Source organism: Tursiops truncatus, chromosome 16 (assembly GCF_011762595.2).
Source record: "Tursiops truncatus isolate mTurTru1 chromosome 16, mTurTru1.mat.Y, whole genome shotgun sequence".
In the NCBI taxonomy this organism is placed as follows: Eukaryota; Metazoa; Chordata; class Mammalia; order Artiodactyla; family Delphinidae; genus Tursiops; species Tursiops truncatus.
The window spans coordinates 9534963-9556617 of record NC_047049.1 but is presented as its reverse complement, the minus strand read 5'-3'; the positions used below and the strand labels follow the sequence as shown (position 1 = coordinate 9556617).

The 21655-nt window shown below is 38.4% G+C and overlaps 1 protein-coding gene across 16 annotated transcripts in view; it reads right to left on the bottom strand.

Moving 5' to 3' along the window:
* The window catches only part of ATE1 (arginyltransferase 1), a 225460-nt gene that overhangs the window by 186508 nt on the left and 17297 nt on the right, over positions 1-21655 (bottom strand). For 9 of the 16 annotated variants that reach the window (XR_012326870.1, XR_002177332.3, XM_033842585.2 and 6 more), the window contains exons 6-8: positions 20982-21211; positions 18963-19091; positions 17918-18046 (exon numbers count right to left, since the gene is read on the bottom strand). Coding sequence is in view for 14 of the 16 variants with exons in the window: in XM_033842585.2 (XP_033698476.1) it covers positions 17918-18046; positions 18963-19091; positions 20982-21211 (488 nt within the window). In the remaining 2 variants the exon portion in view is untranslated. The remainder of the gene's footprint in view (positions 1-17917; positions 18047-18962; positions 19092-20981; positions 21212-21655) is intronic. The other 7 variants (XM_073793886.1, XM_073793881.1, XM_073793879.1 and 4 more) reach the window with 2 other exon arrangements.

The following is a 21655-nucleotide window of genomic DNA, read 5'->3' as shown; positions in this document are numbered from 1 at the left end:
GGAGGCAATAAAGCCCAAAGATACCAAGTCTCAGTGTTATAAAACAACACTAAAATGTGGTGATATATAGGTGTTCAGGTAACAAGGAAACAAAGTAACAAGTCTATAACAAAACATATAAATTTTTATGATAATGAAAATCAGCCAATGAATGGCAAAAAGAAAGAGGAGATTAAAAAAACAGAACACTCATGAGCGACACAGATAAGAAAGGAGATGCGCCACGCCTTGTTTTCCAGCCTCACCAATGTTCCTGCTGTTCTGTGAACACGTCATGCCTGAAATGTACCTCCCAAAGAAACGCACAGGTGCATGCTCTCCATCCAGGTGTCTGCCAAGCAGCCCCTCTCCTCAGAGCCTCTCCTGACGTCTTCATATAATTATCGCCACCACCTCTGTCCCTCACCGCTTCTTCACTCTTCCTGTTAGCGTGTACTATACCGACACTATACTGCATACTTACTTGTTTATTCATCCTCCTCACTAGCATATAATCTCCCTGAGACTGAGAACGTTTCTCTCTTGTTCACTACCCAGAGTCTAAAATGATGCCTGGCACATAGTAGGGACTCAACGAATATTTGCTGCTTAAATGCCTAGATGCATTCATTCATTTGTGAATTGGATTAATCAATTCATAAATAAATAAATGAATATCCATATTCTGCTCTTTTCCCCTATGTGTCTTCATGGCCCCTGGCTACTTTGCAAAATTGTGTCATTTGGTCGAGGTGAGATGCCACAAACAGAGAGAAGCAGTCACCAGTAACCAAGAGCTGGTATCTGTGAAGAAACAGCCTGTGCCCTTCTCATCAGCTCTCCTCAGGAACACCTATGTCCTCAATACACTCCTTTAATTTCCTGCAGGGAAACTTCCAGTATTATTTTTGAGGAGCAACTACTCAAAAGATTACCGAGGACAAAACTAGGTAACACTTAAATGGCACTAAGTTGGTAAAAGAATCCAAATTGACCTTGAAAAACTGGGTGTCTTCCAAAAATCTGAATGACATGAATTAGGGATAAGCAGAAAATACCACAAAACTTAGAAATAAAGTCTCTTAGCAGGAGAGCACAGTCAAAACAAAATTTATTTTAAAAGCTCTCTAGTCAAAGTACTAAGAAATTGAATATATTATCAGCAATTTAATTATTATTGAAAATACTCGATTATATTAACACATGAATAATGGTTATAGGTACTGCTTGCATACTTATCAGACCAACTGATCCCAGGCAAGATCAAATGTCTCTACATCATGCCAGGTAACATATATTTCCATTACTCTTTAATATTATTGGGATTTTAACATTTTAAACATTAATGCAAACTTATGAAAAGAAGTTTTTCATTTTTTAAAATGTGCAGAGGACCGTGTCTTATTCATCTATGCATCCCCATGACCTACCACAGTGACTGGAACATGCAAGGAATTAAATATTTATATGATTGGTTGAATAGAAGAATCACATTCCTCCACAGCCCAGGAGAAAGAAACATGGGAGCATTCCAAGTGTAAAACTTTGAGCTATTTCTAGAATGACTGTCGCAGAAAAGCCAACATGTATGTTATTTTACAGACAATATTTACAGACATACACAAATATATCCCCTATTTTTTTACACATTTACATATTCTGGATTTTAAAAATCACATATATAATGTATACATTTACTTTTATAATTAACTACTGACTAGAAGCAAATCAACTGCTTTTTAATCATGCAAGCAGTTAGCTAAACTTATTTGGCATATCATATGAATTTCCACAGCAAAAACACAAACTTTCCTTGTTTAGGCCAGTCCTCAATAGGTGACACTGTTCACTTGTCAAGTCATTACCAGGAGGTCATAAAACTTGAAGCTCCTCAGGCTTAATGGAAAAAGCAGACCTAAAATACAAAAACTAAAGACAAACGGCAATGGTGCCCACAACAAGATGATCCCTATCACACTAGCTTTGCACTCACTAAAATGTGCTTAACTCGTAGGGGTCAATTTCTCAACACTCTCTCAGCTTTTACTTCTTATAGAAGGACCACTGTCAAGAGCTTTGACATCATATGAATTTTCTTTTGGCTTCACATCACAAGTTTCAAGAACGCTATTTTCTTTCTTGCAGTTTTCCATTTGGCAAAAATTGAGTTCTTTCTCCATCTGTTTCTTTTTTTAAAATGTATTTATTTTTATTTATTTTTGACTGCGTTGGGTCTTTGTTGCTGCGTGTGGGCTTTCTCTAGTTTCAGCGAGCGGGGGCTACTCTTTGTTGCAGTGCGTGGGCTTCTCATGTTATGGATCAGGGGCTCTAGGTGCGCGGGCTTCAGTAGTTGCGGCACGTGGGCTCAGTAGTTGTGGCTTGTGGGTTCTAGAGTGCAGGCTCAGTAGTTGTGGCGCACGGGCTTAGTTGCTCCGCGGCATGTGGGATCTTTCCAGACCAGGGCTCGAACCTGTGTCCCCTGCGTTGGCAGGCGGATTCTTAACCACTGCACCACCAAGGAAGCCCTCCAGCTGTTTCTTTTGTTTGTTTGTTTGTTTATACTGCAGGTTCTTATTAGTCATCAATTTTATACACATCAGTGTATACATGTCAATCCCAATCGCCCAATCCAGCACACCACCATCCCCATCCCACCAGGGTTTTCCCCCCTTGGTGTCCATACGTTTGTTCTCTACATCTGTGTCTCAACTTCTGCCCTGCAAACCAGTTCATCTGTACCATTTTTCTAGGTTCCACATACATGCGTTAATATACGATATTTGTTTTTCTCTTTGTGACTTATTTCACTCTGTATGACAGTCTCTAGAGCCATCCACGTCTCAACAAATGACTCAATTTTGTTCCTTTTTATGGCTGAGTAATATTCCATTGTATATATGTGTCACATCTTCTTTATCCATTCGTCTGTCGATAGGCATTTAGGTTGCTTCCATCCAGCTGTTTCTTAAAACTAGTCAACTCAGTTGCCCATTCATTCAATGAATGTTCACTAGGCATCTACTCCATTCCTGGCACTCGGAATTGTATATTCCTTCTGACTCTGACAGAGTATTTTATAAGCTGGTTTAGAGCACAAAGTATACCACAGATTATGGTAGTTTAATACAATATAGCTAATTTTTCAAAAGGAGAGCTCTAGTCACAGAATAAGCAAGGAGCTCCATCGCCAGAGTTAAGGCACAGGAACGTCCACAGTTCCTTTGTTTCCAGTTCTCAGCAAAGCGATCAAGAAAGATACATATATAGCTTCACCAAATAACACGTTTTATAGATTTTATGTGGTATAATAGTATTTTAAAGACTAAAATCACATATTGATGAACCAAACTGAACGGTTTTGAGTATTACTACGTTTTTCCTCTGAAAGAACCGATTCTAATTTAATATTAAAATTTAAAACATATAAGATCTTTTAATTCAAACAGATATAAGAATTAAATGGAAAAACAAACAACAAAGAAAAATTTAATTTGCAAATGTTGGCTGGATGGACCAGAAGTATCACTTGTTTGCCCTTGACCTTGGTGTCTCTGATGCTTCCTAATGGTTTATCATCATCCCCATCCTACCATCTCAAGTTTAGTCAAAGATTATTTAGCCAAGCACCTTTACCTTGACTTAATCCTCACAACAAACCCCATGTGATGTTCCCCCCAAGTTTACAAATGAGGAACCTGAGGATCAGAAAGCAGAGGGAGCAGGAACCCGCTCAAAGCCGCACAGGTAATAAGTGGAAAAGATGAGAGTTAAGGCAAGAGCGCCTGATCCGAGTCCACACGTCACACGTGATGCTACTCAGCCTTCCTGTCATCAGTATTCTTACCCAAAATGTCTAGAATTATAAACACACAAGCGCTGTCTCCTAGTACTGGTGTCATCTTCACACTGTTCAAACCAGATCATTCATCACAGGGCTCATCTCTCCTACTGCAGCTGGTTAATCAAGTATCAACGTCCACTTCGTGCCACACGTTCCATTTGACACCAAACATCCTGCTTCATTGTCTCATTCCTCAGCTTCCAGAAGACAATATAAATATGTACATATTAACTATAATGGTTACTGTTATATTGTTATACCTTAACTAGAGGTCAATTATCAAACTACTCTAGAATTTCAGACATTCAAATCCCAGAAGAAAGCAATAAAGGTTAAAATGAGGACTCAAAAGGGCATGTCCTAATGCTTATGCTCCCAACTTGCAAAAGAATCCCTCCAACTCCCTTTGCCATTTTCCCCTTGACTATTACTTTACAAGCAATAAACTTGGTGATCTAGTTTCCAAGCCAGTAACTAATACAGCCACTCCTCCCTTTACACCTGCTCTTCTCTTCCTTAACATTTAACATTACTGGGTAATTTGCTCATTCGGGGTGCTTACTCTTTTTTTTTTTTTTTTTTTTTTTGGCGGTACGCGGGCCTCCCACCGCTATGGCCTCTCCCGTTGCGGAGCACAGGCTCCGGACGCACAGGCTCAGCGGCCATGGCTCACGGACCCAGCCGCCCCGCGGCATGTGGGATCCCCCCGGACCGGGGCACGAACCCATGCCCCCCACATCGGCAGGCGGACTCCCAACCACTGCGCCACCAGGGAAGCCCCCAGGCTGCTTACTCTTTAATGACTATCTCTGGCCACTCCTTCCCACCCGAGAATGTGAGCTCCACAAGAGCACGGGATCTTCATCTGATTTATCCACTCATTTGCTAACTGTAGCAAATGCCACTCGGACACTACCCGGCACACAGTATATGCTCAATAAATATTTTAACAAACACATTAAGAAACCACAAATTAGAAAAGGCAAGAATGCCAAAAGCAGACAAACTAACACAGTAAAAACTGACAGCAAAAAGAAGAGCAAAGGGCTTCCCTGGTGGCGCAGTGGTTGAGAGTCCGCCTGCCGATGCAGGGGACGCGGGTTTGTGCCCCGGTCCGGGAAGATCCCATATGCCGCGGAGCCGCTGGCCCTGTGAGCCATGGCCGCTGAGCCTGCGTGTCCGGAGCCTGTGCTCCACAACGGGAGAGGCCACAACAGTGAGAGGCCTGCGTACCGCAAAAAAAAAAAAGAAAAAGAAGAGCAGAAAAAGATGAAAAGAGTAACTTTACAGAAAAAAGCAGTAGTCTGAGGGCATGTGGTACACAGAAGTACTGTAAGAGCAGAACACTCCGGAGGGAATATGCAAGTCATTATCAAGACAAGTCCTGCTCAGTATTCTGTGTGAGAAGGCAGGGAAGAACACAATACATTTGGACATAAAATTTTAACAATAAAAATGTTTCAATTATTTGGAAAATTTGCTTATGTTGAACATTTCATTCACTGATGTCAGTTATTCTATGTTAACTATTTAGGCCCACTTTTACGTCTTCAAATGACAACACCACGGTCTAGTGTAAAAAGCACTTAAATTTGGAATCATTGCTCTGCCACTAACCACCCATATTATCTTAGACAAATTAATTCTCTAAGTAAGAGAAGTGAATCTATACCATCTACACAATCACAAAGGTCCTTCCGTCTCTAATGTTGTATGATGCTACGATTTTATGATCTGATCTGAGACAAGTTTTGGAAATTATTAACCAAAAGAAACTTTAAGAAAAAATGTCCCCAGCGTTAGTTTAACTCTACCCCTTTGCATCTCCCTCAGAATTAACATTATCATGAGGATAAAACTGTGGCCTCTTCTCTAAATTTATTTAAGTAAATGATTTTGAAATCTTGGTAATTTAACTACTATTAGTAACAAATGTCATGCAACATACCTTAAGACAGACTACAATACGAAAGTGCCCTGACTTAAGAGCTGCTCATAAAAAGTGGTTTTTTTGATTGAACTGTACAAATATTGCCTAGGCCCTCTACTTTACTCAAGAAAATAGGCTTAAAAAGTATCTTAAAAATTTCAAAATGCTCACACCTAGCCATCATTCAAATTCTGTTCATTATGACAGATATTTATAAAATAGTATATGCCTATCCTATACATGGTTGTCTGGTTTCTTTGCGTAATTGAAGGAAGAGGTCAGCATGATACAGTGAATAATTTTCTAAATATAAGTTGTTATTCAATATTTTCATATACATAGAGTAAGGCTATTAAGAAGGAAAAATGAATCTGAAAGCTTCTCTAGGTTAAGTTCCAGAAAATACTTAAATCTTTAACAAGCAAAGAATCACTTGTAATTATCATATTCAATGCCTCAATGCAAACTAATTCTTATAAATGGCAGAAGAAAAGCATTATCCATACTTCATAGGCTGTAAACACACATCCCACATTGGGATAGGACTGAGCCTGGACGAAGGAACAAACCTGTTCCAGATCTACAGCACCACCTGGTGGCTGGAGTGAGACAACAGTCCGGTATTCTACCACCTCCTTTCATTGCTCCATGGGGTCAGAGGGACCCATGGCAAACTTTTCTTTACCACACTTACTGTCTAATCATTTAGGCCTGAATATAAGATAACTTTCCCCAAAATAAATATCCCTCAGAAGTAGAGGTCTCCTGATATGTGAGTCTCTCACAGTAAATTCTCTGAACCAGTTTAGAAAACAGTGCTTTCTGGGAAAGCACAGTAGCCTGAAATACCTCAATCACTGTAATTTTTAAATTTATACAAGATCACCTGATGGAATAAGCAAAGAGAAATTAAAGTATGTATAGGTAAAAGAGCGTAATTTCAGGGACAACAAACAAAGTGGCAAGGGGAAATAAGGCTAAGTGCTGACAGTGCAGAAGCTGAGCGATGGGCATGCGGAGTTCACTAAACTACTATCTCTACCCTATGAACGCTTGAAACTTTCAATTTAAAAGTTTTTTTTAGAAAATTAAAGTAAAAATATAAAATTCAGATTTATTAATCCTAGTGATATGTCTTTCAAATAACATGTGAACTTCTTTCCAAAAAAGCCTTTTAAGCTAAAACTACTCTAAAAAACAAAGTTTGTTCATCTTTTTCTTTTAAAGAAGCCTTTTAAAGATTTCTTTAAAAAACAGTAAATGGAAAAAAAAAAAAAAAAAAAAAACAGTAAATGGTAAGTAACACTGTCAATGTTATGACTATCTACAAACAAACAGAGAATAACTGTCTGGCGTTATTCAATTGAGTACTTGTCGCCTAGGATAACACTTCCACTATCTTCATCCATGGATTCAAAGACTGCTGTGTTTTAAACAATCTGAACAGAAACTAAGATGATGGGCTCTGTAATCTATGCCAGAAAAGTGGCTCCAGTGTTGACAAAGACATCTAGCAGGTGATAAACTATTTTCATCTCCCATGATTATGTTTTCTTGTCACTAACTTGTGAATGTGTGACATAGTAGAAGGGAAAATGAAAACACGGAACGCGGGTGACCATGAAGCCTGAGAACCTCCGCTGTTTAATTAGATAGAGAACGGCATGCTCACAAAAGGAAATCCTTTGTAGTACAGACCTATAATAGGGACTTACTAAAAGTAGGCAGGTGTCCACTGCAGATAACAAAGCCACAGAACAAACAGTTCAAGAAGGGTTCTTGTCAACACAATGGAAGAAGAATAAAGTCAGAGGAGTCACAGCCCATGAGAGCTGCTGCCCAGGCCCTCACCCTAGCCACAGGGGTGGTCAGCAATGAAGAGGGGGTACGTAACAATGATGCCACCAGAGGGCCCTCCCTGCATGACATTAGACACGTCCAATACACTGCCACACAGTGACTTACGAGCACAGCACTCAAGCCAGGTTTACTTTCTATACCCCTTAACTATGTTTCAGGTAAAAGACTCGACCTCACATAAAAAGGAGAGATAGGAATATATATTTCTCTAAAATTTAAATCAAATTTCCTTTAATTCTAAAACAATGCAACTATGATATGATAGGCACACATATACACACAAAATCACATAACATGTTTATTCTGCAATGAGGAAAAAGGGGCATGTAAGTCTGCCTCTTTAGTGCAAGCAGACTTCTTATAGACCAGACAGGGTCTAATTTCTCGCTGCTTAAATATTTTATTAAGGCAATAACCTGGATTCAGTCACTAAATTTAACAAGGAAGATTCATATTCTCATTGAGAAAAGTGTGATGAGTCATTAAGCATACTCTCAGAAAGATCATTTTTAAGCCTCATAATTTGCGTTGTTAATAATATTCCTGGTTATTAGGGATAATAACAGTACGTCATCTTCATCACCCCTTAGAACCTTTTTGCTTACTCCCTTCCACTTCTGTGTTACCACCAGCATCAGTCTCTCACCTGTTTCATTAAACTATATAAAGTAAACTACAAAACAAAATACTTTATACACATTTCAGCCTATGATCACAGAAGTTATCCAAAATAAGACACTCTTCCTAACATCTTTTCAATACTTTAAAAATTAATCAAGGATACAAAAACAAAAAAAAACCACAAAAGTTTGATACCACGCTCTTTTGGGGGTGCTGTGGAGAAAGGCACTCTCATACTCTGGAGCACAGAAGAGTACAACTGTGGAGGAAATGTGGCAATATCTAGCAAAATTCTAGGAGCTTTTGTCCTTTGATGCACTATGTCAGATCAAGCAAAAAAGTACACCTTCACACAAATGCAAAATTATACTACCTATAACAGCAAAAGATTAGAAACAAGCCAATCTTAATAGGAGATTGCTTGAATAAACTATCGTATGTCCACTCAAGAAAAAATATGTGGTTGAAAAAACAAAGAATGAGGGCGATCTCTATGATATCATAGGAGAGGAATCCCTAGGATATGTTTTTAGAGAAGAAAGGTGCCAAAGAGTGTACGCAGAATGCTCTTCTTGGTGAAAGAAAGGAGGAAAAATAAGCATATTCATATGTATTTGTTTATTTTTGGAAAAACAAACAAAACTCTAGAAGGATAAACCAGACACTAGGGGCTTCCCTGGTGGTGCAGTGGTTAGGAATCCACCTGCCAGTGCAGGGGACATGGGTTCGAGCCCCAGTCCAAGAAGATCCCACATACCGTGGAGCAACTAAGCCGATGCGCCACAACTACTGAGCCTGCGCTCTAGAGCCCGTGAGCCACAATTACTGAGGCCATGTGCCTAGAACCCGTGCTCTGCAACAACAGAAACCACCGAGATGAGAAGCCCGCGCACCGCAACAAAGAGTAGCCCCCGCTCACCACAACTAGAGAAAGCCCTCGTGCATCACCGAAGACCCAACGCAGCCAAAAATAAACTTATTTATTTATTAAAAAAAAAAAAAAGACACTAATCAAAATGGTTATTACCAGAGGGTAGGGGACAGGGTAGAGGGGATATTGCAAAGGGGACTTTAAGTGAATCTCTCTTTCTGTAGTTTTGTCTTTGGAACTATGTAAATGTATCACCTATTAAAAACTAAAATTAAATTAAGAAGCCAACTCCAGGGCTTCCCTGGTGGCGCAGTGGTTGAGAGCCCGCCTGCCGATGCAGGGGACGCGGGTTCGTGCCCCGGTCCGGGAGGATCCCACATGGCGTGGAGCAGCTGGGCCCGTAAGCCATGGCCGCTGAGCCTCCGTGTCCGGAGCCTGTGCTCCGCAATGGGAGAGGCCACAACAGTGAGAGGCCCGCGTACCAAACAAAAAAAACAAAGATCATCAGTGGATACTAAAACCACGAGATGAAAGGCTGTTGACGAAGGGGACATTCATCTGTGCAGAAGTAACTCTCCTACAGATAACTTGCTAAACACAGGGAAAATCTTATCCTTACAATGAAGACATCTAGACGTTACCTCCTTAACCTAGTGTTTGAAATTAGCATCAATATTGGGACAACCCATCATTATATAACTTCTGACATGATACGATGTACACAAAATCACCTATGAAGCATATCTGTCAAAACTGTTTAACCTGAATCAAGGTTTAGACTTAATTTTCAGTCTACAGGAAATCTGGGCAACAAAGAAGCTAAATTAGAGCAGGAGGAAAGATTCGGACAAATACAGAATGTGGGACATTCTTTAAGATAACTGGCCTGGACTTTCAGAAGCCACTGTCATGTACCTAAAGAGCATAACTAGCATCCCGATTTAGGCACAAAAACACCATTCTCCACTAAAAGGAGCTAGGACTCATTGGAGAAAGGCTGATTCCAAACCCCGGAGAAGAAAAACACATTAGTCTGGAACATCTTATTGAACCAGATAAAAAGGGAATAAATACTTAAAGACTCCCTTGAGGGGAATCCTACTGGCCAAATTTGGTACAATTTAAGCATTAAAAAAAAAAAAGATAGCAATGGATTATAATCGAAAAATTTTTAAATCCATGAGCCCACAGTGATACCAGAAGGAAAAATGATGGGGGGCGGGGGAAGGGGAGGTAAATGAAGATAAAGCTCTTCTTTACAGAAGATACGTAATTTCAGATAATAAATGTAGAAGAAAATAAAACAATTAGATAAATCACCATTGTGCAGCCCCTCCCACCTTCCCCTAACTCATTCAGGCAAGAAACACCAAAGGATGATAAAATGACTGGACGATAGGTAATTGGGACAGAGATTTTTCAAAATCTCTCAAAAATACCAATATCATCCCACAGCTCACTTTTTAAATAGCGAGTAATGTGCCTTTACAATGGAAAGATCTAATTACAAAGGTGAAAATGGCACTTAACAATAAAAAGATCTGATGGCTGCCATCCATCTAAGCGAGCAGACCTGGCAGCACAAATACAGGGCAGCCTGACATTATGTGCTGCCTGATATGATACCGCAGGACAAAAAGCACCGGCCTAACCCCTAGATAAAACTGGCAATATCTAAAAGTTCAACATCTGCATACCTAATGACAGCAATTCTATCCTAGGTGTATACCCAACAGAAATGTGCCCATATGTTTACCAAAAGACATGTAAAAGGATGTACACATGCAGCACTATTCATAGTGGCCCCAAACCAGGAGCTGCTCACATTCCCATTAACAGTAGAAATGGATAAATTATGGTATATTCATAACTAGAACAGCATACAGCTATGAGACTGAACAATCTACAACACCCAAAAATGCAGATGAACTGCACTCAATATAATGTTGAGCAAAAGAAACCACAAGCAAAAGAGTACACACGTGATTCAACTTAAAAGTACAAAACAGGCAAAACTAACCTGCGGTCTTACAAGTCAAGAAAGTACTGGCAGTGACGGGAAAAGGACGAGAGGGGGCTCTGAGGGGCTGGCAGTAGTCGATTTCGTGATCTGAGCGCCTCTGAACAAGGGTGAGTCCAATTTAGGAAAATTCATCTATCTGAACACCTATGTGTATTTTCCTGTATGAAACTATGTACTTCAATAAAAGGGTTTTTTTAGAAAGTACATATCACCTACACCTAAAAACATGTAGGCTGAATCTGATCACTAGAAACAAATACGGAATAAAGGACATTCTAAAAACAAGTGGCCTACGCTCTTGTAAAATATGTCATGAGGAAGAAAAATATTTAAAAAGACTTAGGAAACGTAACAGCCATATTATAAACACAGCATAAATATAATACTGCATTCAAGGCAGGAATCTTGCTGGATCTAGTATTTTTCTAAAAAAAGCTTTCTAGGTATTTTGGGTATAATTGGGAACTTCTGAATATGGATTATGATGTTATAAAATTTCTGTTAATTTTTTAGGAATGATAAACATTGTGGTTACATGAGAATATACTTATTTTAGGAGATGCATGCTTAGTACTTACAGGTGAAGTGTTATAATACCCACAACTTACTTTCAAATGGTTCCAGTAAAGAAAAGATGACAAAGCAAATTTCACAGAAGTTATTAACAACCAGTGAACCTTAGTGAACAGTATGTGGGTGTTCACTGTATTCTTTCAACTTTTCTGTTCATAAATTTCAGAAGTTTCAAAATAAAAAGTTGAAAAAACAAGTCAATATCACAAAAAATAGTTGAAAGACAGAAGCTGTTATACAATTTGAAAAATATAAACTAATATACAGCTAAGTGTAATCTACGAACCTAGACTGGATACTGATTTTTTTTAACTGGGAAATTTTTTTAAATGAGACAGATATTAGATGATATTTACAAATCATCAGTTTTCTTACATGTGATAATGACATTGCATTTTGAAGAAGCACATCTTAGTTTTTCAGAGACGTACGCTAAAGACTTTAGGAGTAAAACGTCATGATGCATAATCTAAGTTAAAATGATTCAACACACAAGAAAAGATAAAGCAAACACAGAAACTAACCACTGCTGAATCCAGGTGATGGGTACCAGGGGGTCAGTACACTATTCTCTCAATTTTCCTTTATGTTTGAAAGTCCTTAATAAAATTTGGAAAACAATTTAGTCGATGCCTCAGAATTGTGATGAGACTACTGGAGCTATGGTTACAGCCGGTTCTTCAAATAGTTTAGAAGAGCTGAGATCAACTGGCACTTAATAAACATTATTAGATAACGCTGTTTTCTAAAATATAACAATAAAATTTCAGCTAAAAATCCCATGTTTATATCATATGGAATTACTGATATTTTGAAAAACAAAGATTATTAAATGCTGGCTTTATACTGTATTATACAAAAGATAGGTGACAAATTACTCCTGTTTTATTTTATCTAGATAGTATTATTTTCTGAAAATCTGGCATCTACCTGAATGATTGAAAACAGTAATAGAAACAAACATATAGAATAATTTACTAAATCCTATGCCATCTCACCGTCTGCAATTATGTGCTGTTTTTGTAAAGATGTTACTAAAAAGAACTGACTTGCTATTCTGCATATCAAAGCAATCTATATTTATTTATATTCTCATCAAATCTCTCAAAGAATAAACTACTTTTTGGGGTGTTTAAACGATTTTATTTTACGGTCACCAACAGAGTAAAAATGGATTTTATGCATTGATATGGTTACTTAAAGTTCCCAAGTTAGTATGTTGACTGTTTTTTACTTCAAATGGTTTACAACAACAAAAGCAAAAATGGATTTTCTTAATCTTGATCATAATTAAATTAGTTTGGCCCATTATATTGACAAAACCACAACACAGTGAGCTGCTGCATGGAGCCCGTAAAGCAGGTCGGGACATCATTTGAACTTTTCAAAGGAGGACTTTTTTGGCTTCTCTTTCTGCCTCTGAGCACAGGAACACTGGCTGGTTCCTCAGGTAGAAACTGTAGCCAGGTACAAGGGAAAACTACTATTTGTACTCCATGACAAGAATTAGGTCCCTTCAGTATAAAACGCCTCACTTCGAGCCTGAGAAGCAAAGCAGCATGTCCAAATCAGATCGTCTAGGCAGCCAGCCCCACGGACAGAGCACTTACTCTCTACCTGCGAGCAAGAGTCTGCCAAGTGAGGAAAGAATTTCTAGGATGAAAACATGGCAGGTGAAGGACTCATCTACAGCAGTGACCGTCTCCCTACACAGAACTATCACTAGGGCAGCTCACAGGCCTTAAAATTCCCTGTTAATGAGTCCAAAGCTTAATCATCTACCCAGAGAAGACCAGAAGTAGGGCCTAGCTCCTGCCCAGCGCTGCTCATGAAGCAGAGGGGTCCCTCCAAGGGAAGTGAGCCACCGTCCCTGCCCGCAGCTCCGGAGCAGTGGCACAAAGGGGCTCAAGAGGGCAGGCCACAGAACAGACCTCCTCAGCAATCGGGACTGCAGCTGGGACGGAGGGAAGCTCAAGCCCAGGGGAAGTCTTGAAAACAATGGAGATCTTGGTGGAAGCATCTAAGAGGAGGCTAGTAGCTCCATGAGGGCAACAAGCTAAACCGTAGGCTAGCTGGTTTACCAGAGAGAAACAGGAAAAGAGACAGTGAAGAAGAGCCCTCCTGGGGTCAGAACAAACCTCAAAGATGGGCCTCAAAAACTGCTGCTGCAAAGGGGACTAAATTTAATAAATCAAACTATGGAGCAATTTATGCCCTGGGGCACTGCTGAAAACAATACGGTAAACAGTCAGCAATTAGTGGAGCCTAAGAGCTGGATGTGAAACCAACAGAGCTAAAACACCTTAACAGAGCCATCAGGGAAGGTGACAAAGAGAACACTAGTAAGACCACCGTCATCCCAGGGGGACTGTGCAACCACCACGGCTGAGGCCCAAGGGCGTGACGTCAGAAGCTTCTCAAACACATGTGTGTATTCTTTCTTCTCTGAACTGATTTTAAAAGCAATTGTACAAAACAATATGTGTACAATTGTACTGTTGGTACTATAACATATAGAAAAGTAAGATATTTGACAATAGCATCATAAGGAAGGTGGATGGGAACAAAGCTGAACTACAGTAAGAAAATTGTATTAGATAGTAACTCAGATCCACAGGAACAAATGAACAGAACCAGAAATGGAAAGTCAGGTTAATTTTAACAAATTATAAACAAACACCTGTTCCTATTCCTCTTCTCAGCTTTATAAAAGACATAAAATCATATAAGGTAATAATTATAACATATATTGAGCTTATAACATGTATGTTATAAATAGCACAAAAAGGGGGACTAGAGCTCAGCAGGAGTAACATTTTTATACCTCACTGGAATCAAGTTAGTATAAACCTGTAGTCACTCCTGTGAGTCAAGATGTATACGGTAAGCCCTAGAGCAGCTACTACACCTCAAAAATATATAGTGAAAAAATCATTAAAGGAATTGAAATGTTACCCTAGAAAATACTCATTTAATGCAAAAGGAAGTAGTAAAGAAATAAAAGAACAAAGACATGAAACATAGAAAAAAAGTTAAATGAAGACATAAATCCAACTCTATCAATAACAACATTAAATATGGACGGATTAAACACTTCAACTAAGTGGGAGAGACTGTTCTCCTTCCAAATTAAAAAAAAAAAAATCCAAATATATGGTATCTAAAAAAGACACACTTGAAACTCAAAGACACAAAGAGATTGAAGATAAAAAGGATGGTATAGAAGTATCATGCAAACAGGAACCAGAAGAAGACGGAATGGCTATACCAATATCAGACAAAACAGATTGTAAAATAAAAAATCCTACTAGAGATATAGATAATCCACAGAATGAAAAAAATATTTCTAATCACATATGTGATAAGGGACTTGTATCTAGTCCCTTAAAAAATAGGCAAAAAATTATATAAATGGGCAAAAAATGTGAATAGACATTTCTTCAAAGAAATACACAAATTGCCAAAAAACACATGAAAAGATGCTCAACATCATTAGCCATCAGGGAACTGCAAATCAAAACCTCAATGAGGGAACTCCCTGGTGGTCCAGGGGTTAGGCGCTTTCACTGCTGTGGCCCAGGTTCAATCCCTGGTCGGGGAACTAAAATCCCACAAGCCTCGCAGAGCAGACCAAAAAAAGCCTCAATGAGATAACCACTTCACACCAACTAGGATGGCTAAAATTTAAAAAAAATAATAATAAAGGAATAAACGAGTGTGGCCGAGCATGTGGAGAAAGCGGAACCCTTGCATACTTCTGATGGGAATTTAAAAAGGTGTCGCACTTTGAAAAACAGGCTGGCACTTCCTCAATAGGTAAACACAGAGTTACCCTATGACCTAGCAATTCCACTCCTAGGTATACACCCCAGAGAAATGAAAACATATGTCCACATAAATACTTGTCCACAAATGTCCATAGCAAAACTTTCTATAAAAGCCCCAAAATGAAAACAACCCAAAAGCCCATCAATGGATGAAAAGAGAAACAAAATTTGGTATAGCCATACAATGAAATATTAATTGAGCCATAAAATGGAATGACGTACTGACACATGCTACAACATGGATGAACCTTGAAAACATCATGCTAAGAGAAAGAAGCCAGTCAACAAGAGACCAGCATTGTACAATTTCATTTATATGAACTGTACAATACTGATTGTAGACTAAGGAAATCCAGAGACAGAAAGTGGAATATGGCTGCCTGGAGCTGGGGTGTCTGGGGAATAAACGAGGAGTGACCACTGTGGGAATGGGGCTTCTTCTGGGGATGATGAAAATACTCTGGCGCTAGTGAGGATGGTTGCACGACTCTGTGAATATACTAAAAACCCCTGAATCATATACTTTAAATGGGTGACTTATAATGGCATGTGAATTACACCTCAATAAGGCTAATATAAAGAAAAAAGCACAGTACAGAGTCCTGACTTACAAAATGTTATTTCATGTTATTTCTTAGAAACTACATTCAGTGAGATAACAAATTCGCCCATGTGAAAAACAATATCATTTCAAATGTCTCTGAAAACTCCATATGAATTCAGTTAGATGTCAGGTAAATAAAATGCTATGAATAAAGTAAAAGAATTGATCAAAGCCAAACATACTCACTTGTATGAAATCAAAGTACTAAACACAGAAAATTCATACTGGTGGGAAAGTTTATGATAGTTTATACAAACTTTCCCACCTGTATGAATTTGCTATAAGCATGTGATACTATAAAATGAATCATTAAAGCAGAACTATTTGGCTACAATAAAGAAATCCATTATGTATTTCTATTTAAACACAAGGTCAAATCATGTACCCAGAGTTCAGTACTACCGATGATAGTGAATGTAAATTTAAGCCTTTTTTAAAAAGCCTCAATCATACCTTATGCCTAAATACAGAACACTGCCCTAGAGCCTGTCCAGATGTTAAGTGGCACTCATCTTTTCAGACTTGGCTCCGATGTCACTTCCTTCAGAAAAACCTCCCTAACCTCCAGTCCCACACTAAGGTGGCTTTCCTTACTAATCCAACAGCACTGGAACTGCTCACCCATCTGTCTCCCCAGTTACGACTATGAACTTTTGCACTGAACTAGGTCTGCAAGAATGGACTCCACCAGAGGCCTGAAGCCCAAAAGGGGGTGAGGGGGTTCCCGGGAACACATCAAACATGTCAGGGTGTTTTGGCCCAACTATCCACACCTGGTAAGCAGGCAGGCACAAAGCCAGAATCTCAAGGGTAGTAGGAAAGAATCACGCTCAGAAAGGAATTAAGACCTCCTGGGAATATCAAAGGGAACTTCTTGCACCTTTCAGAATCCTTACCTGTAAATGCTACCACCCACAGCTATAGGTCTCAACGGGGAACTTATGGAAGCACTTCTCAAATCGGAATGTGCACATGTATCACCTGGAGACCTAGTTCAAAATGCAGATTGTGATTCAGTAGGTCTGAGGGGAGACAGGAGAGTCTGCATTCCTGGTGACGCTGATGCCATTGGTCTGCAGACCCCACTTTACCGAGAAAGGCTCTGCGAGACCCAGAAGTCAGCATTCTCTCAGGGAACATGCAGCATTAACTCCTGCCTTATTAATCATCTCTTTTAAGCTAACACATCCTATGTCATTAAAAAAAACCAAAAAATCAAAACTTCAATCCTTCTGCATCTGTTGTCATCTTTCTTCCAAAACATCACTGTCCGACTGTGGAAAGTATGCAATCTCTTATTCATCTAAATATCTCCAGCTGGAAAATACAGGCCCTCAATAAATGCATGTTAAATGATGCTCTATGTAACCTCAACACATTCAGCTTTTTCCCACATGCTTCTTCTTAAGATATATTTGTTTATGGTCCGTCTTTCCCGTTTGATCATCAATTCCTTGAAGACAGAGACTCCTCCCTGTGCGCTGTGGCACAGTCTGGCACAAAGAGCACTCAGTGACGTCTGCTGTCTTAGCCCAATGACTGATGTGTAAACACAATACACTCAGGTTCCTGGAGAGAACACTGAGTAAAAACATATCTTTTTTTCTGAGGGATTTAAAATGATCACATGTATAACTTGTTTTCACAAAAGTTCAGTAGTACACAAGGTAAGCATCATCAACTCTACTTAACAGATAAGAGAATGGAATAAGAAGGTTATATATTGATATTATGCTTCTTCATAGACAACCTCATCAACATAGGAAAAAAACATTTAGCAAAAGGTACCTCGGTCTTCCCACATTCATCAGGCGGGTCCTGGTGTATGGCCATTTGATACTTGACATATAAAGAAAATGACTGGCTGAAGGACGACTTGAACTCGGGGTCCTCAAAGGAGACAGGTACTAGCCTCACCTTCAGAGCAAGGAAGATACAAGCAAACGCTACTGAAACACCTCTACCTGATGATATGCTTCTGAAGGTGAGGCTAGAGTAAGATCTCCGCAAATCCACTTCCAAAGCTCAGCGCTGGAATTTCTATAAAACGAATAAACCTAGGGACAGGCTGACTAGCACGGAGCGTGAAGCACGAACTGTGCACCAATATTCATGAAAAATTTAAACTCACAAGGGCCGGGACAATTTCTTTTTGTTTTTTTTTTCTCTATCTACCTGTTGTGGTTCTCTGCATACAGCAGAGTCAATATTGCTCCTCATGTTAATTGCCACTACCTGTGTCACCTCTACTTATATTAAGGGTTTTAAACTTTTTCCCCTTCCAGATTTTTCTTGGGTAATTTGATTTGTAAAATTATAAGTATATGAGGACTTCAATTAAAACATTCTACTATCTTACTTTTCTAGTCCCACTCAGTTGTGTATGGGTAGTACATCAACGAAGAGTAATTTATTTGTTATGAACTTTTTCTACACGACTTTTAAATGGAGATAAAGCATATTAACTGTGTTGTACAAAGTATGCCTACTATATAGTGTGTTTTTTTTTTACTTTTTTCTCATAAATATTTTAACTTAGAGATCGCCTTTTCACTAACTCTTAAATAAATGCATCTAAACACAGTGACTTTAAATAGAGATACTTCATTTTACTTTCCATTCTGAAATTATACATGAAAGGCTCTTAACATGGCATCAGGTAAAATCTGCACTTTCAGAATGTCCAGTGTTCCATGGTCCTATCTCTTTGCAGATACACTGCAAATTGAATATAAATTAAAATGTACCACAAATAAACCGAGAATTCACACAGTGATATCAAATAGAGGGGAAAGTTGCGTTTGCACAGAAAAATTACACTTGGCCTGCTGACCTGGCTCACAGTTGGTTTATCAGGTGGGTCCTTGTGAACAACCATCTGGTAGCGTTTATAGACCTGGTAAGACTCCTGAAATGTGGCTTTGAACTGAGAACTTGGTGGAGATGATCTCACCACCCTCACCTTCAGAAGGAGTTAAAAAACAATGTTCATTAATTCATTTATTTATTCCATGGAATATGCATTAAGTTATTCCCACCCAAAAAAGCCCCAAAGTTCCAATATAAATATTAAAGCATGAACATATAACGGCAATATTTTAACATTAAAAATCAACCAGTTAGTGAATAAAGAAAAGAAGTTATTTCTCCAAATTATAGACTCATTAAGAAGGCAGAGGATCCTGTCCAAATTCTAAGACTAAGCTCTTAGACTGACTGAATTATGTAAGACTGCCTCTATTGTAAAACAGTAGAATACTTCTGGCACTCAAGACACAGACACAAATAAATACTCTTTAATATTAGCTGTACACAACTGACCTTCAGTAAAACAATCCAAAAGACTGAAAATGTGAATATATTTTTTGGACACTCTTCCATGCATCATTAACTCTACACTTACAACTTTCTTCTGTAAGTGTAAAAGACAACCCTCCAAAAGTGTTCCTATTTCATGGCATAGTTTAACATGAAGACTCTAAGGTCAGATTCCCTTTACTCAAATCTTAAAGGCACCATTTTAGTCAAGTAAATAAATTAACTTCTCTGCGCCTTAGTTTCCTCATATCTAAAATGAGGATGCATTAAAAGCAGTAATTGTACATAGTAATGGCTAACATTTATTTTAACGTTATTTACTAACCAGTTAAAATATGTTAGCAAAATAGAAGAGTAAAACACGAAATCAAATGTAATACAGTAGAAAGGCGTAATTGGAAACTTCTTGTTTCCAACTGCAAACTTCTTGTGCCACGAGAAGTAGTTGCTCTCATGAAAGAGTGACACCCAGGGGATAACAAAAATCTATCCATCCTGGATATCATTACATTAAAAAAGTAAAAGGTGCCTACTGAAGAACTGTTATATTAGGTGTGCCTGGTGCCCTGAATACATTACTATTTGATCAAAAGATAAAAACCTCTTGATAAACTATTTTAAGTATTCAATAGTATGTTCCATTCTCCTTACAATTTGGGAAGGAGAAAGTCAATACCAAAACAGAGTAGCCAAGGAATTATAATAGTCAAAGTTGTTAACACTTATATCTGATAATATATATTGTCCTAAGATTTAAACTGCACCAAAGTAAATGTTTAATATCAGGTTTTTCAGTGATAAGTGATGCTCTTAGATTATATTAAGCTGTAAATTCAAAGGCTGACCAGTTATTAATCAGGTAGGAGAATATAATAAAATCATTATGGCTAATGTTTTAGAAAAAAATTTTATAAATATACCAAACTAATACTGAAAAATCTAGACTTCACCTGGAATATAAATCAATTTGGGAAAAATAAGAGGAATACTCTTAAGACTAGGCATACTCACACTATGCCTAAATTGGTTTGGGGGGAATTAATGAGATGATTATAGTAGTACATTTAGGACTGTTTAGTTAATTCCTAACTGCTGGCTTGCATATGTAATACCATTTGCTGCCTTGATCAAGATCATAAAATGAGAATGGATGAAACAGTGACTTGCCTACTGTGATCTATTCTCTTTCACTACCTAAACCAAAGCTGCCAAAATGAAATTTTAAAACAGTATCTTTTATTTTTCACTCTACTAAATTTCAATCAAGAGATACAAAAAGCCAGAGTACCTCAAATAACAACACACTAAAACTAGAATTTTCACAACTTTAGTAGCCAATTGCCTACTTTTTAAATCCTAAAGAAAAACAAAAAGGTTTTTCTAAAGTACCAATTAACTTAGTAAATATAAATGCCACTCCATCCCAATTCACTTTAGTTTCCCATTATATAAACAGCAAAACATCAACCGTATGATCTCAAGTGAAAAAAAACAAAGTAGCTAACAAACAAACAAAAAACACCTTCCAAAGTACCTCAAACTTGTGTGATGCACTCTCTGGTAAAGATTCAAAAATTAAATCTTCAAGTGACTTGGGCTGGTTGGATTTAGCCTTTGGTGGGAACAAAGACGGTGGCTGACACCGAACCTGGAAACCCTCCAGTTCTCCACCTGGGTTCTGCTGCATGAGTTTTAACCTTTTCCTTTCTTTCCGGATTTCCTTTGCTTTTCGACATGGAGGCTTACTCAAATCTGCCCCTTTGCCTAAAAAAGAATTTCAAAATATTAGACCAATCACTTTTGGCTCTAGAAATATTTTTTAAAGGTCTCAAAGGTTCCACAAAATCAGTACAAACAGTTCCAACTGTTAGGTTAGCTTCGGGTAGACATTTCAGAGGCTCATGGTGTAGACCCCTAAGTTGATCTTTAAATTCTACCTTCAAAGAAGAACTGCCAGAGAAAGTAAATAGTAACAGAAACTTTTCAGGCAGCTCTTATTGTTGAAACATTTTCTTTTACATATTCATCCACTTCTCTGCCTTTGTAAAAGGAACATAATCAAATACCTTCTGCTTCACGACACTGCTGTCTCCAGCCCATTTCTGAGGGACATTTCTCTGAAACCTAAGCATTTATCACTGGTGACAGAGATAAATGCTTAGGAACCCGGTGTAAATGAGGACTGATCCCAGAACATACTCCGGCAGG